Raw genomic sequence first — 16,745 nt, 5'->3', positions numbered from 1 at the left:
TTGAAACATTTCTCATCACACTGACAACCGCGGATGTCTTTCTTTCTTTTTCCAACAACCTACCAAAGAGCAATTCATTATGATGTATTTATACACAGCATTTACATTCAGCCTGTGCCACTGGCCTCTTTGGTCACTTTTGGTTGTTCAGTATGCCAGCTCTTCCTAAAGGCTGCATACAGCACCACGGTGGTACCGCACACCACCAGAGAAACACAGCTGAACATGTGAGTAGGGAAGGACAAGGCACAGCAAATGCAAGGTTCTTTATGATGCAAACTTGATAGCTTAGAATCTGCATGGAATAGTGTTTTTGTGCTCCTTGCACAGCACAGTGTTTGTCACAGCTGCAGGGAGACCTGAGCTGAGCTGTCTATCAGTGGCTGCTCACATACCACACAGCAATGCTGCTGTACAAACAAAAGCACCTTTCTTGTATGTCGTTTCCCAACACAAAGGGGACGGCAGCAAGCAAGTCTCATGGCTGCTCTCAGCAATATTTTAATCGCTGGCAATCTCCTTGCAGGCAGGCCCTGTGGAACAAGCCAACAAGTGGGCACTCCCGTCCTCGGCAGAGAGGAGCCACCAGGTCCCAGCAGCCTCTTTGCTGCCAGTGCTTTCAGTGTATTTGAGCTAGTAATTTTTTGGAAACGTTTTCAGTTTGGATCTGTAGCAATGGAACCAAGCATGGCTCTGTGATTTGTGCACTGCCAGACTTGGAAGCACCGCATATTTGAAGCACACAGTGCCGAGACACAGCACAGGCTCACAGATGTGTACCACAGGGTGATTCCACCTGCAGCCAGATGACACGACGCTCATCCCTCCATGCACACCACTCGCACAGAGGTAACTTTGCCGGTGTATGATGACAACGGGGCATTTTCTCCACCGCAGAGCTCACCTGCAGCTGCAGTTCCCTTTACTTGCTCTGAAACCACTGCACCCCACTCGGGCACGATGGTTCAGCTACCGCTAAACGAGCGGCTCGTGAGCAAACAACGGAGGCGACGGATCAGACAACGGCACCGGCGCCAGGTCAGGACACCAAAGGCTGCTAACCCAGACTGCAGCTGCTCCGCCCCTCAGCCCGGAGGCGGTGTGGCCCACAGCCGCCCCTCACTGCCCGCAGCATCAGCGCGTGAAGCGCGGCCGCGCGGAACGCCGCACTGCGAAGCGCTTCGGCCCCGAGCTGCTGCGAGCTGCCCGCGCTACCGCTGCCTGGGAAAAGGAGATTGTGGGGAAAAAAACACATTTCTAATACTTTGACAGGTCCATCAGTGCCCATTAAAAATAGAAGAGCTATTACAGCCAGCGAGCACCTCAGTTAGATGCCAGCCCCTCTGACGGAGCCCCGCGAGGCCGAAGCGGCCCGACACAAAGCGCCCCGCCGCCGCCGCCCCACGTGACCGCGGCCAGCCCGCGAGAGACCTCCCCAGCAGGCCGTCACGGCGTGCTCGCTCTACAGCGCCCCCCGGCGGCGCTGAGCTTTGCCCGCCGAAAAGGCGGAGCGTGCCCCCGCGGCGCGCCGAGCTCGAGCGACGCCCATTGGCCGGCGGGCTCTGAGTGGGCGGGGCGGGAGAGCGGGGCGGGGCGGCCGCCGAGCGGAGCCGCTTGGCGCGAGGGCGGCCGGGGAGCAGCGGTGCCGCGGGCGGAGGGACGGGCGTCAGGTGAGCGTGGGGCGCGGGGCTCCGTTCCGAGAGGGACAGCGGCTCTGCGTGAAGCAGCGCGGGAGCTCGCGCCGTGCCGGGCCGGGGTCCGCGCGGGCGCCCATCGGCGGCTCTGCGGCGAGCGGGGCGGGCTGCAAAGAAGGCGGGGGAGAAAGAAAGAGGGAAAGAACGCCCCGAGCGGCCGCGCTGCCCGTGCTGAGCGTTACGTGAACTCCGCTCGGGACACGGGCGTGCCCGGCTCGCCGTGCACGGGGCCGTGGGGGTTCAGCCGTCTCGCTCGCGGTGGAGGCGCTCCGCTTAGCGAGAACGAGCACGGAACCGAAGGCGCGGGGACAAAGCTTGTTGCTCAGCCTGCGGGAGCGCGTTTCGCACCTGCCCGTGCTTAGGGGCACTGGGAGGGTCGGAGGCCTCCGGTCCCCCTGTGAGTGACTGCTGCGTGCTCCCGTGCGCTGCTGTTCTCTTGGTGCTTGTGCAGCCCGGCCCGCTGTCAGCTGAGTCTGCACCGCACTCGGGTGCCCGGGGCTCTGCCGGCTGCTAGCGAGGGAGAGGCGAGCCGCAAGCGGGCAGAAAGTGAAGCGGAGCGGCGTTCGTTGCTCGCCCCGGGCGCTCAGGGTTGGGTGCGGAGGAGCTTCTGTCAGCCCTGTGTCCCGAGGCCTCCCAGCTGCCAGAACCGGGAGGAGGAAGAGGTCTGGAGGGAGGCGAGGCGCGGAGCGTCGTGCTGCTGCGGGTGCCGGCAGAGCCGGGCCGGCCCAGCGCTTGGTGTGATTGCGGATAGCGAGATCTGTCTGCGCAGGTTGGCTGCGGGGCTGAAGAGTCAGGCAGAACTGCTCCCAGCGTTGCTCTGCCTGCACTTTAGCTGCATACAGCCTCAAAAGCATAGCCCAGGCTGAGTGACCCGGGAGTACTGCCAGGCAAGCATCAGCATGGCTATTTATATTCATAAGTTAATAAGCACTCATTGTTAAAAAGTGAAGTTGGGTGCAGACAAAATAGTATTTTTCCTTTGAATACCAACTGTACAAACTGGATATGTTTGATCACATGCAAAGTCAACAGATCATGACACAAAAAAGAATGGAAACTTTGCCATGCTGAAAACTCTCATGTAAAGTAGGATGCCAGTAAAGTACATCTTCCCGCTCTTCTACCATGTGAGGCATATGTGCATTTGCATCACTCGGTAACAAGCAGCACAATCTGAAGTCACAGAGCAAACCTGATGAAAAAGGGAAAAAATTATCTGCTAGAATGACTAGAATACAATTTATGCTCTGCTTTTTATACCACATCACTGTTGTTCCTAAAGGCAGGGATGCTTCATAGTAAGGGAAACCATATTATTCTGGAACTGCCATACATAGCAGTTCCATTCCAAAGCAGAGCTGAGCACTATCTGCAGTGAGTCATGCTATTAACATGGAATCTGTCTGTCGTTTAGTCAAGCCTTGGGCTGTGTAGAAATTCGGGGCAGGGCTGCTCTCCCTCATGGTGGGATGGGGTGAGCCACCCCTTACAGCTGGCTGCCTCCCCACAGCTGAACAGGGAGTGCAGAATTGTACTGAAGCTGTTGTCCAAGCCTGAAGTTAAGCAATGTGAGTCCCACTCCTTTTTTTTTTTTTTTCTTTTTTCTTTTTTTTTTTTTTTTTTAACTTCTGTGCTCCAGTTATTTACTGGAACGTTATTACGCCTGAGGGGATAGAAATGGAAGAAAAAAGCTTTTATTTTGCTTCCCTGTGAGAACTCCTTAGGGAAATATCCAGGCCTAGAGCAACAGATGACACTTCTAGTTGTAGCAGGGAGATTTTCCCAAGAAGGAGTTAGCTTTTCTTAGTTAACTCATGGCTTTTTACGTGTGTAACAATCCAGAGGGAAGAAGGCACTCTCTGTGTGGAAGCGTGACACTTAATGGGAGCCCCTTTTTGTTTCCTTCACATTTCACACTTTTCTACTACATAGCTGCTCACTTTGATTTCCTCTGAAGGTATTTTCTTATACTTCTTCCATCTCTCTGATGCTTTTTTTGTAACTATTTAACTTACGGTTAGCTTTAAATTGCACATCACACTGGAGGACACACACGAGTGGGTATGTTTCACACTGTCCAGCTCCATCACATCTGGACTTCAGGATCCTTAAGATTCACATACTCACAGGAAGAATTGGGAGGCCTCCTGCCTTTAATTGAAGGAGAAGATTCACCCAGGGTTGTCCTCTTTTGGTGACATGTCAGCTTGGGTTTGCCCGGCTGTGTGCATTTCCAAGATCCCAGCAGCTCCTGCAAGACAAATCTTGGGAAGGTTGTCAGGCAGCAAGCAGGGCTGATGGAAGCCATGCCGGTATCCTGCAGACAAGCCTCATGCTGCAGAAGGTGCTGCCTTTGTGCATCAAAAAGAAATCCCAATAGCTGCAGCTTTTGAGAAGCACTGGTCACACAGCACTACTTACAAAAAGCTATTAATGCAGAGTCATTTCCTTCAGGTTCCCTCACAGGGCTGAACCAGCACCATTACTTTGTACAGGGACTGCTGGCCTGCTCTAAAGAAAAAAATCTGGGGACTAGAGAGAATTGAGCAGTCTGTTAAATAGCTTAGGCAATACATAAACAGTGCACAGCGACCTCGAACAGCTATTCTGCGGTTTCCCTTGTAGCATTCTGAAAGGTATTTGGAGTGAAGGGCAAGACAAGAATGTAAATCATCATCTCAAATGCTCAGAACTCAGCGTGTTGTTGTCTTTGCCTTCCCTTTCCCCTACATTCCGACACTCTGGCTATAAGGACTCAAAGATGGGAAAAATGTGGCGAGAGCTTCTATATGGGTTATGGTCTGAAATGCTCACAGAAACTAGGACTGCACAGATCCCTGTGATCTGTGGGCTACCTCGTGATTGCTGAACTACCTCTCTAAGAGGAAATGACTCACTTTCTCGTGGATTGTTAGGCCTGAATAGTCTTGGTATACCATTAAACTCAGAAGGAATTAGGTGCACTGAAAAGTTTAATGTACAACATAAAGCACTTTTCTTACTGCAAACTATTAGTAGCACAACATCAGCGTTTGCTTCAGAGCTACCTTTATGTACATTTTAAAAAACCACAAGCACCTGGGCTGTGTGAGAACAAGGGTGCAGAGGTGCAGGGAAAGATGAGCATGCTGCGGTCTACTTCCCTTTCAGCAGACATCAGGCTATTTTCAGAGTGATGTGTCTTATAGCTGGAAGCACAGGCAGCCAAAGCACAGCTGGGGCAATGGAGGAAGGAGCTGGCTGTGTGTTTTTTTTATTCATGTAGCTGCTGCCTTTTTGCTTTTCTTTTTTTTTTTCCTTCCTTTTTTCTTCATTTTGTCATGCAGGGAGGATCAGTGGGAACAAACAGTAGAGCACTCTGTTTGGTTCCAAAAGTCTGCCTCAGCTCTGACCCAAAACAGCATTCTGGGCGGTGTGTATCTGCAGCTAATCTTCAAGAAAACGAGCGCGCAGGCAGAAATGGGAGACTGGCTCCAGAGACCACAAATGTTCTCCCTGCACTGCATCCAGCCCATCATCAGCCAGCTCACAGCACTAGCACAGCGCCTGTGCAGCTGTGCTCACTGCTGGCAGGGACAGAAGGGCCTGGCCCTGGACCCTGCCAGCTGTCACAGTGCAGAAACTCCCCGTGTATGAAGTATTTCAGGCCAGTCTGCTTTCTTTCATACGGGAATGCAGTTATACTGGTAAAAAGCACGGTTGTAACGGAAAAGAGGGTTCTGTATTAGAGAGCTTCCATTGCTGAGAATGGAACCACCCCAATGCAGGCCAGATTGTTGCAAAGTGCGGTCAGAAACTTTGAAAAAATAATTCTAAAAGGTCATAAACTGATGTGAAGAGTGGAAAAGAGATTATTTTAACCTCCACTGACATGAGAAGCTTATCACGTGCACGCAGGCTCGCTGCTCGGCCTCGTCCTGGTGGTCTGCCAAGTGCAGCTTCACCACTTCTTTATTTTCCTCTCTTCAGGGTGAGCTGGAGATGGTGGACCACCTCGCAAACACCGAGATCAACAGCCAGCGCATTGCTGCTGTGGAAAACTGCTTTGGGGCTTCTGGACAACCCTTAGCTGTGCCAGGGAGAGTCCTTTTGGGAGAAGGGATTTTAACCAAAGAATGCCGCAAGAAACCAAAGCCTCGCATATTCTTCCTGTTCAATGACATCCTCGTGTATGGGAGCATAGTGATTAACAAAAGGAAGTACAATTCCCAGCACATCATTCCCCTTGAAGATGTCACTTTGGAGACGCTGCCCGACACCTTGCAGATGAAGAACCGCTGGATGATCAAAACCTCAAAAAAGTCCTTTGTGGTTTCTGCGGCGTCCCTGACGGAGCGGAAGGAGTGGATCAGCCATCTGGAGGAGTGCATCAGGCACCTGCTGACAAAGACGGGCAGGCAGCCCTCCACAGAGCACGCGGCCCCCTGGATCCCCGACAAGGCGACAGACATCTGCATGCGCTGCACGCAGACCAAGTTCTCCACGCTCACTCGAAGGCACCACTGCCGCAAGTGTGGCTTTGTGGTGTGTGGAGACTGCTCCAGGCAGAGGTTTTTGATGCCCCGGCTGTCCCCCAAGCCCCTGAGGGTCTGCAACCTGTGCTACAGGCAGCTGCTGGCAGAACAGAAGAAGGAAGAGGAGGCTGACTGTCGGCAGCCGGGGCGGTACCGTTCTGCCATCCCAGGCTATGAACCCTCCAGCGGTGATGACAGTGACAAGTCTGATGATTACAAAGTTGACCAGTGGCCAGCAGACACAGAGTTTTATACCTCAGAGGTATCTTGGTCATCTTTCCATAGCTGACCTCCTCGAGAACCAGCGGTGTTTCAATATTGGGAAGCCAACTTCTGGCCTCCAATGCATGTCCTTCTTGGTGTGTTCTGCGGAGGCCGTGCCTGGGAAGGTGGATATTGGCCCCTGTTTGTGCTGTCTGCGAGGGGAACAAAGGTCATGGACTACCCCAGGTCATTCTGAGAACGTCTCCTATACACAAGCACAGAATGACAGCTTAGAGAAGAGACTGGACTAGAGATCAGTCTTGATCCAAGTGAGTTCACCTTTCTGTGCCTTAATCTTCCTGTCTGCAAAAGTGGAGCAATAATACTCTTGGGAGAAAAAAGGAGCTAGCAATCCTTGGCTGAAATACGCTTGCCTGCTCATGTTGAATTCCTCCTTCAGAGGTGAGGGGACCTTCAGACCCTTCTGGGGCTCTGCAGAAAACTGGTGCTTTTGCTTCCCATGAGGCATTCTCTGCAAAGAACAGAGAACTTCTAGGGCAGGCTCTTTTCACAGGTATTACATCAACTTTAGAGATTGTCATTGCAACTGTGCAAACCTGCCTCTCCTCAGTGGGTGGTGAAATAGGTATGGACTTTGACTTCTACACCAGGAATTCTGAACTTTGGAAACACTAAGGAAATGGCACTGTGAATGCATATGAGGCTCATCAAAGGGCTGGGGCTCTCATAGAAAGAAATCGTGATATCAGATATGTGTGCTATCAGACAAGGAAGGGAGGGATGGGAAGAGGGACAGGTATGTTTATATAAAGGAGAGAAGGAAAAGGTTTACTGCAGCTGACTCAAGAGCAGAGCCCCAGATCTCAAAACCAGGCAGTTTCACCAGATTGCTAGAGAGCTGATGACCTCAAGCCTATCAGGAAAAAGAGTTGCCCAGGGAAGACTTTTAGCAAGTCTTAATCTGGGGCATTTTTCTAGAATTTTTAAAATCAAAGAGGTTCAGCATTTTGATTCCCACTCCCTTCCTGAAAAAGACCTCAAGGAACTGAACACTCCTGTGCTCCCTCACTTGTATCAGTTGCACAAGTCCAAACTTAATGTCCTTCATGCATCTTCAGGGCTGGAGCACAAGAAAATTAATTTGAGATGAACTTGAAAGTTCAAAATAAATTCAAATATTTGAATAAACACAGTTTACTTCTGTCATAACGTAGTGCTGGAGTAAATATGCTGAAAATCAGACAACAGCAATTATATTGCAGCAGACAATTTCCACCAACTCAGTTAATAATTTTAGTATATTTTTGTATGGTGTATTTTATTTTCTGGGAAAGGAACATGGCTGAGAATACACCGTCAATGTTATGAACCACTTCCTTACCAGTTTCTGGTCTAAATATGGCATTGAATTCCACGTGGCCAGATTTAGATTTTTTTTTAATTTAAGCTCAGAGTAATCATTCTTACTTTATTTTGTAAACTGCCACTGTCCAATCAATTTGTATTACTTGACTGTGTGGGAATAAAGATACAGCCACCAGGAAGAAGCCAGAAAATGTCAGTGAAGTGTGTTGTTATTTTACACGAGCCTTAAAAAGACAGATGCTGTGATTCAGGCATGGCCAGCCAGCATGAAATCCAGCTCTTAGCAACTCTTCAGCCATGAGATGAACATTCTAGTCTTGTATTTGCTACCAGAAGGTGAGTATTTTGGAAGAAACTGCCAAACCTGATGCTTCCTTTCTGTTTATACTCTGTCCGAGTTTTCCCAAGTCTTTTGCAATCCCCTGTGGTAATCTATGTTAATTGGGATGGGATTTTTCCGGTGGGGCCACAGCTTGGAATGGGTCAACAAAGCCTTCTGACCTAAACAGATGTTTTTTAAAGTAGTAAGTACACCAAGTTCTGTTTTTTTTCCATCCCTCTTCGAGTTTAGTTCATAATTCTGAGCAGCAGTGATTGTTTTTATAATGCCTCCCACCCACCAGAAGGGTGTATATGCTGTGCAAACAGAAAATGACCTTAAAAATAAACAGCCATTAGAACAGTTCACAAGCCAAAAATAGCACAGTTGTTGAATCAGTGTGCATAACTTAAGTTCCAATTCTGTACTCCATAGGCAAAACTCTCAGTTTCTTCCCAGTAATTGGCTTCAGAAATGTATTCCAGTTTTGAACCTATTCCTCAGTCCTCTTAGAGATCAGTTTTTCTTCTGTATCCAAGGGTCTTATTATTATCAATTCCCAAGAGATCTGTGAACTGTTTTTATCCACTAATGGAGGACAGTCACACCTCTAATCATCACAGAATCATTTAGGTGGGAAAAGATGTCTAAGATCATCTAGTCCAACAGTCCACCTGCCACCAGAATTGCCCACTCTCTGTGTCCCTGAGTACCACCTCTACCCTCTCCTTAAACACCTCTGGGAACAGTGACTCCACCACCTGCCCAGGCACCCTGCTCCAATGCCTCAGCACTTCTTCTGTATGGAAAAACAGTCAAGCACAGAAAAGCTGTGACACCCGTGGGACTAAGGACAACTGCCAAGACACGCACCACTACTTTAAGTATCAGTCTGATTGTTGCTTTAGGCCCGAGGTGCACACTGGCACTTGCACTTCCATAAACTTCAGACGGACACACTGACTTCCTGTACCTTCATATTCTTTCTCAGTTTTCCATTCTTGCAAGACAGTCAGTGCTGCTCAGTGCTGCAGCCATGCAGACAGAGCTTGAGGGCATTTCTCAGCAGCTGCTCCTGCAAATGCTGGCTGTGCTGTTGCTGATGGGCAGGGAGACCTGGAAAGTCTGGGGCTGCCACAGGTTGGAGAACACACTTCTCCTGAAAGACCTTAGATACAGAGGAGTATCTGGCCTCCTCAGCATACGGGTTTTACATTATGGTCAGTGCTATTACAGTCAATCTTGGAGTTTTCCAGCCTGATTCTATCTCCAGTGCATTAATGGGGCACTTCCTTTTTCTTTTTTTTTTTTTTGCTCAGTACTTCTGCTGCCAAGGACTCATTAAAATCTGAAGAAAACAGCAGAAAGAGCAGCAGTCTGAATGCTCACTTGGAAAAAACATGCAGGCAGGAGAGTTTGTGGAGTCACAGCCACTCCCTAAAGGACTCCCAAACACAATGTGTGGGGATTAGTTGCCAGAAAGGTTTCCTTGCACAGGTTCCTGCCTGAAGATGTTGAGACCCAAACACAGCAGCACTGTGTGACCATTCCAGCAGGGGTGCCTGGTTCAGGAAATCCAGCTGGCTGAAATTGGGTCTTTCTGTTCCTTTGAGCAGAATCTGGAATCCAGTCACTGTAAGAGAAACGCAAGAGATTTTTGGCACTCAGCAAAATCTCTGCTTTGCAGCTGGGCACACGAGTCAGATGACAGTCCCCAAAGCTGCAAGAGAACAAGAGAAACAAAACTGGAATGTTACCAGACCTACTGAAGCTGTTGGGGTTTCTCCATCAGTGACAGGCAAACAGAGATAAAGGCATTGCTGTGATGAAATCCACATTAGCCCTTCACAATCCCTGGGAAGGAAGAAGAGACACTGCCACAGCAGCCAGTCACAAAAGCAAAATAAAAGCAGGGAAATGTGATCTGTGAGTAAACTGAAAAGAAAGGATGGAAGGGTTTCGGTGGAGAGGCGTGTTCCTGCCTGAGGCACAGCCAAGGAACACCACAAGCTCTGGAGCACACTGCTGACTCAGCACAATGTCCAGCCATCTGAAGGCAGCACAGTGAAGTGAGCCAGCTCCACAGTTCCAAGTTACTCAAATAGTTTTTATCCCAGGCAGAAGTTCTGGCTCTGCCACAGCCCAGGGCCTCTTCCATCTCACTACAACTGCAAAGCAGTTTTTCCTCAGCTTGGGATTTTTGGTTAACAAAGGAATGACAAGCACAGATGGACCCAACCACAGCAGAGCTTTAAAGAGACACGTCTCAAACTAAAAACAGAGGCTCCTACTTCTGGCTGTTTCTGCTCCAAGCCTCTCCAAGCCACTCTATGCTTACTGTTATTTCCACTGTGGACACAGTAACAGAAAGTAACTCCAAGAAACTCTTGTCCAGCCACCCCAGATAGAAACACTGGAGGGCCTCTCCCAGAAGCGCTCTTCACCAGGGGTGCAGCAAACAGCCAGGGCTGCTCTGCACCATACATCACACACACAAATCATGGTGCAGCACACTGTATGAGAAAGAGCCTTTACTGCCTCTGCACTTGCTCATAAAACCTCAGAGCAGCACTCAGTGCTGCGTTCTTGAGGCAGCAGCTGAAGGAGAGGCATGCAGGAAAATGGTGACCGAACACGCAGTAGCACTGAGCAGCTCCCTTTGAAGGCAGTGCTGGGCTTCCTTTCCAGCAAGACCTGGCAGTGACAATAAACCATAAGCAGGTTCTCTGTTCACCTCTCTGACTTTCACAGCCCAGGGCATGTTACACAATCTCCCTGTCGCTGTTCCATCAGCCAGAGCTCTCACAACACTTCTGTGCAGCCCAGGGCTGGGCTGGGCAATGGGCACAGTGCTGGTGCCAGCTGTGTGTGGCCGCTGGGCACTGAGGGAAGCTTTGGTACCTATTTCATCAGAGCAGACTTGGTCTCTAGATATTTGTCCTAAAGACAATCTGAGTGTTTTGTTTTAGAAAAACAGGATTTGAGAAAGGAAAAGCATTAACTCAAGGCCAGATGGGCCTCTTCCTCTAACAGAAGAAGAAAAGGTCACACGTGGCTTTTATCATAGATGCAGCATATAAGGTAAAAGCAGATGCCTTAGTTGTTTCATACATGAAGGCTCCTCCAGAGATACCAGACGGAAAATAAGGGTGGCACCACGGCCTTTCAGCAGATCTGTTCCTTCTCCCATGAAAGCCCACAGAGGGACCATCTTCATGGCACATCCCCACAGCCTGCCTTCAGGCACATGGCCGCGCTGCAGCCTGGCTGAGATCAGCTGGGTTGAATGCGAGCTGCCAGAGCCTGCTTACTGCCAGGCCCAGCAGTAACAGGCCATATGTGACACGCTGCCCCAGGTGCCTGAGCACCACTGACAGCAGCACCCAGCGACTGTCCAGACCACCTGAATGGCCTGGATACTGCAGTGCAAGCTGGCAACACAGAAACACACACCAGAACAACCAGTGCCCAGCTTGCTGCACCCAAGTCACTATTTTGTTTTCATCAGAGTTTCTGTCTTGAAGAATGTTTACTCAGCAGCAGGTTTCAGATAAACCAGTTTCTAGCATTTCAAAATGTGCTCAAACAATCTTGTTTACTGACCAGCCTCTAGAAACCAAGCAGCCCAGCTAGACTTTACAGTGCATGGCTTTCTCAGCCTGCAGGTCTTTGCTCGTTCATCCCCAACCCCAGCCAGTGTCAGTGGCACTGGTGATGTGGCCAGGGAAGGGTTTGGCCTACAGGTATCAGGCAGCCTCCATGTTTGTTCTTTCTCTTAGAACCACCTTCTATATAAGTGCAAGACGTGCATGCCAGCAGGCTGAGCAAACCCACGCATCTGTCCCAACAGGTCTGTATAGATCCCAGCAGGCACTTCAGCAGGGACATCACACAATGTGGCCATCTGTTTGCAAGGATGGAGCCTTAATGATGAGAGATTCTCCAAAACCCAGATGGTAAAGAGCTACAGTGTTGATTAGTGAAGGGTGACAGATAGAGGCTGTCACACTTTGCTGTTTCAAAACTTCAGCAGTACCTCTGCTGCTATAATACAGTAGTTAATGCTATGATAGAACAACGCTATCAGTAAATGTACAGCATGGATTTTCCTAATATTGCCATCTTTTCAACAGAAAAAGATGAATTCTTTGTTCCACAGTGGAATAAAATTGGTTCAAAGCAGACACTAGAAATGCCAGTTTCATAGCCCCAGCTTTGTTACAAATACTCCCACCAAATCATAGAGCTTCTATATCTGCTTATTACTTGCCCTCATTTGTAGAGAGCAAATATTTATCATATTTCATATTGCTCCCTCGCAATAAAGACAAAGCAGGAGGTACAAAGAGAGATGCAAAATCTTATAGCAAGAGCCCAGTCCATGAAACCAGATGGGAGCAGGAAGCCTGCAGGACTCCAACACACCCATGGAGTTTGTTTCCTGTCACGGAGCAGTCAGAAGTGAGGCGATGATTTCCAAAATGGCATTTACATAACTCACGTATAAGGCAGAGCCACTGAGTTACAGGCTTCTAATATGTGACCACAGCAGGTTTATTCTATTTATATTCCGTAGGCATGTTACCCTCATTAGAGCGGGATTTGTAACAGCTAGTGTAACCATCAGAGCAGGGCAGTCTTGCATAGTATGGCCCTGTTGAAAACCCACTCCTTCCATGAGCTTCAGCTTTTGAAGCATGCTGGCAATCACTAACAAAGCATTCAACATTTTAGCTGACGTTCTCTTTCTCTCCTCAGGGAACGCAATAACCAAAATCTACCACACGACTGTATCACAGCAACAATTCTAAAACACATGCTTGTTATTTTACACATTACAATTTAGAAACAGATCCTGGTAAAAAAAGGTTAATCCTCAACACAACTTCCCCAGTTTCAGCATCCTCACCACTCTGGAGAATCATCTGGGAAATTCACGAGCCATGCAGGGAGCCCATGAGGACTGCAGCTCCTCTTCCACGTGGGAGATGGGGAGGAGACCTGTCTTGGAAGCAAGCAGAGAATCTAGTCATTAAAGTGAGCCACAGAGCTCCCATAAGACAGGCTTCCAAAGGCAGTTCAAGAGCCAGATGTGGTCATAGCAGCTGTTTCGACCAGACCAGACTGATCCACCTCCAGTAAAGCTCTGCCTCCCGCCCAGCAGCACTTGAACTTTCTGCCTCCCACTCCCACAGCAGAATTTCTCTCTTGTGTTTTGGAGACTGAACTTTCCTGGAGCCAAACTCTGCACAGCTACGACCCCTGGAATGTGTGCTGGAATGTGGAGAATACACTGTGCTCTAGGAAGCTAGCATCTGGCAGAATGCTGGAACTGAACAAACCTCACGCATTTGTATCTGCGAACTGACAGTTTGCTACAGTTTCGGGAAGAATAACAAAACAGCACTTAAATCAACTTCAGTCTTGTGACAGCAGTTAAACATTCAAAAAGAAGTGCAGGACTGTTCCATCTGTGTAGGGCTCATGCAATCTCTCTGAGTAGAACCACTTTCCCTTCTGCAGAACAGACCAATGGCATGACAATATTTTAATGTAACTTCTACTGAACCCGAGTATGAATGAGCTTTGTTTCTTGATAAATATTGTCTGTTTTTAGATTCTTGTGCCACGGATGCATTTTCTTATTGGTGCAAAGAATAAAAACATTTTGGATTAATTCTTAAGTTGATATTGTAATGTTGAGAAAATGAAATATCCGGTTGCAACCAACCGAGAGGTCAAGTTTTCCTCTGGTTTGCTTAAGTGCTTATTTACACACTGGAAATTTTCAGGGAGGAAGGCTCCACTCCTGAGAAGGGATAACATGCACAAAGGCAGGTGGGCAGGTCTTCCCCTCTTAAAGGAAAAAGATTCCATTCACACATGTGAAGCGTGCTGCACTGTTTTCAGAATGCGATTGCTTTGGCAGCACATATGTCATGTTTTATTTGCAGTAGCACATATGTTGGCATAACACTACGGGAATTGTATTAGATTGTGTTTGGCATAACACATATAAGTAGCCTTAATAAACCAGAGCCACAAGTCACCTACCTGAAAATTGATAGGGAAAGTGTAACAAGCATCCATAGACTGTGTATGGGAACTGCTCAGTCACGGCCTGAACCTCTGATTGATCACCTGAGGTGAGCCATGAGTCAGCCAGAGGAGCACAGCTGAAGGCAATTCACCTGTGCTGCCGGAAGGGGGGGAGTCTGGCTCCCCCCCTCCTGGACCTATTTAAGAGCTGGCTACCAGAGGGGAAGGATCTCATCTGGAGATCCCCTCTTTTGGTATCTTCTGGTGAGCTCAACCCAAGGGTAAGCTCTTCCACTTATTCTCTTTTTGTGATCGTTGTCTGCTTTGCCTTACTCTCTTGATTATATTGCGATTATAACATCTTGATATCTATTGATTATACACAATTATATTGTGATTATAACATCTTGGTTATACAGACTGATATTTCTCTCTTTCAGTCTCTTGCAAACCAGCAGCTGATTCTGGGGTAATGTGTTTAATAGTCCCTGCTGGCCCTCTCTACCATTAATCTGCCTAATCACTTTTTGAACACATTTCTGTTTTGGCATCCAGAACATCCTGTGCCAATTTGCTCCACAATTCACTTTTAACACTGTGAAAAAGCACTTCCTTTTACCTCAATTGTTTCAATGGGTACACCCTGACTTTTATGCAATGTTATTGCTCTTGTTGTTCTTCTATGTGCCATTCACAGCCTTTACTAAAGTTCCCTGCATTGGTATCTTTTCCAGGTTGAACTATTTTTCAAGTAATCAGTCCCTTTTTATACAGATGCACCTCCATACCACATCATCCTCTGCATCTTTTCTAGTTCTACAATTGCTCTCTTGGGCTCAAAAAGGACTGATGAGAATGGGATAAGCAGACTCAAGATGTGCTTGTAAACTGGATCCATTCAGTGACATAGCAAGTTAACTGCTTTGTCCTTGGTTTCCTTCTTGGTCCATTCCAACCCTTCTATTTGTTTTCTGATCTGCTGAAAATACAGCATTGAGCTTGTATTTTGAGAAATCTGTCCACAGAGACTTCAAACCCTTTCCTGAGAGGAAATAGGTCTTTCAGAGCTCAGCATTAGGACTATATATTTAGGGTGATCTTTCTTCTGTGGGTGTTTTTCAATACTAGGCAATATCCACCTTTCTACTGATGACTTGCTCAAGTTCAAGCTGGCAGTAGATGCAGACACTAGAGTACTGGGAGCAGATGACTTAACTGCACAGAAAGGCATTGAAATCCTGCAGTTGTAACAGAGCTTACGTGTTCTTCCTTGACATGCCGGCACTGCACCTACACGCAGCATGACTTTGTTTTCTGCTGTGGCAGGGTACGCATACAATAATAAGGACAGCAGGGCACCAGCAGCACACAAACTGGGGCTCTTTGATTAAGACCAGCACAGTGCCCAGGTTTAACTTTGGTTCCAGTGGCACGAGGACAACATCCCTGCGTTGGGTTAAGAAATGGTGGAAACCATATACATTGGTGTATGCAAATGGAAACAAACCATTGCATAACACTGAGGCCACTCTGTTGAATGCTTGACACAATGCTGCTTTGCACGAATGCTTGAGGTTCCCAAAGGTGTGCTAAAGCTAACCAAAAGAAGCGAGACAGCTTTGAAGTTCACCTTAATTGTTGAGGTTGGTTAACTGATTTCCTGATTTTTATCTGAAGAAGCATCCAGTTTTGTTTTATTGCAGAACAATATAGAAGAGTTAAATCACATATAATACAAACACAAGGCTTTGTCACAAGGCTATTTTGGCAGATTAACTAATATCAGTGGAGCACTCTGAAGATGTAAAGAGCTACAGGAGCACTCAATTTTATCCTCATTGCTACTTATCATTAGCACTACAATACTGAGGCTCTTCTTTGCCCTTTACTCAAGTGAGACATGCTGCAGCCACTTTCAACAGTCCAAGTTCCACAGAACCTGGGCTGGGGACACAAAAGACCAAAAGATCCAAGTTGGCAGCAGCACAAGCTCCTGCAGAGTTAAACTTCAGAGAGGGAAGGAAGCCTAAAATATGCAAACGGCTGCCAGGCAATTGAAGGCTGTTCACTGCGGTTATGGAAAAAATATTTTCTATATAAATTCTTGGAGAGAATGCCAGGAAAAAGCAAGCAAGCCCCTTCTATGGAAACCAACAAAAACAGATTCAAGGCCCTGCTTTACCATCTCCCTCTTTAGTATTTTATTACAGATTTTGCTCCTGCACAAGCAATTAATAAACTGCAGCTTGGTAAAAAATATGCTCTACTTTGGCATTCCTATGGATACTTCAGCAAGTCTTTAGTTCTAACACAATATTTGCTAAACAGTTTTGTCCAGTCCCCTCCCTTCTGAACTAACCTGGAGCATTTGCTCTTGCACGCCATCTGTCCTAAGCCCAACTACCACATTCAGCTGTTGCATCTTTTCTTCACAGCTCTATAGGGAGCAAGTCTTCAGTTTATGGCTTTGGAAAATCTGTTACTGGTGGGCTTAAAATTAACCTGGGAGGGCAAGGAAGAAAAATTAGATCCCCTCTAATTTTGGCCTAAAGATTCTTAGAGCTTGAAACAGAAGTCTAAACTCAAAGG

General features: G+C 47.8%; 2 protein-coding genes across 6 annotated transcripts in view; one reads left to right on the top strand and one right to left on the bottom strand.

Annotated features, from left to right (window-relative positions):
* The window catches only part of C12H19orf12 (chromosome 12 C19orf12 homolog), a 56,201-nt gene that overhangs the window by 827 nt on the left and 38,629 nt on the right, over positions 1-16,745 (bottom strand). Inside the window, exons 3-4 of one of the 4 annotated variants that reach the window (XR_007379431.1) lie at positions 16,516-16,658; positions 13,027-13,118 (exon numbers count right to left, since the gene is read on the bottom strand). The gene's annotated coding sequence lies outside the window, so the exon portion shown is untranslated. Of the gene's footprint in view, positions 1-13,020; positions 13,123-16,515; positions 16,659-16,745 lie in introns of those variants that run through there. The other 3 variants (XR_007379428.1, XR_007379430.1, XR_007379429.1) reach the window with 3 other exon arrangements.
* On the top strand, positions 1,598-9,517 carry PLEKHF1 (pleckstrin homology and FYVE domain containing 1). Of its 2 annotated transcripts, XR_007379427.1 has the most exons (3): positions 1,598-1,670; positions 5,664-8,134; positions 9,437-9,517. XR_007379427.1 is itself a non-coding variant. In XM_048958219.1 (2 exons), the coding sequence occupies exon 2, from the start codon at positions 5,676-5,678 to the stop codon at positions 6,495-6,497; it is 822 nt and encodes a 273-aa protein (XP_048814176.1). In that variant the 5' UTR covers positions 1,598-1,670; positions 5,664-5,675; the 3' UTR covers positions 6,498-8,555. The 2 variants fall into 2 exon arrangements, 1 of the variants encoding a protein (XP_048814176.1); XM_048958219.1 differs by lacking the exon at positions 9,437-9,517 and having other exon boundaries at positions 5,664-8,555.

This window comes from Lagopus muta, chromosome 12 (genome assembly GCF_023343835.1).
Source record: "Lagopus muta isolate bLagMut1 chromosome 12, bLagMut1 primary, whole genome shotgun sequence".
In the NCBI taxonomy this organism is placed as follows: Eukaryota; Metazoa; Chordata; class Aves; order Galliformes; family Phasianidae; genus Lagopus; species Lagopus muta.
The sequence above is the reverse complement of the archived record's forward strand: the minus strand, read 5'-3'. Positions and strand labels throughout refer to the sequence as shown.

Bases quoted from the DNA above. Each gene is read 5' to 3' on its own strand.
- PLEKHF1 (XM_048958219.1), top strand. From the start codon at position 5,676: ATGGTGGACCACCTCGCAAACACCGAGATCAACAGCCAGCGCATTGCT.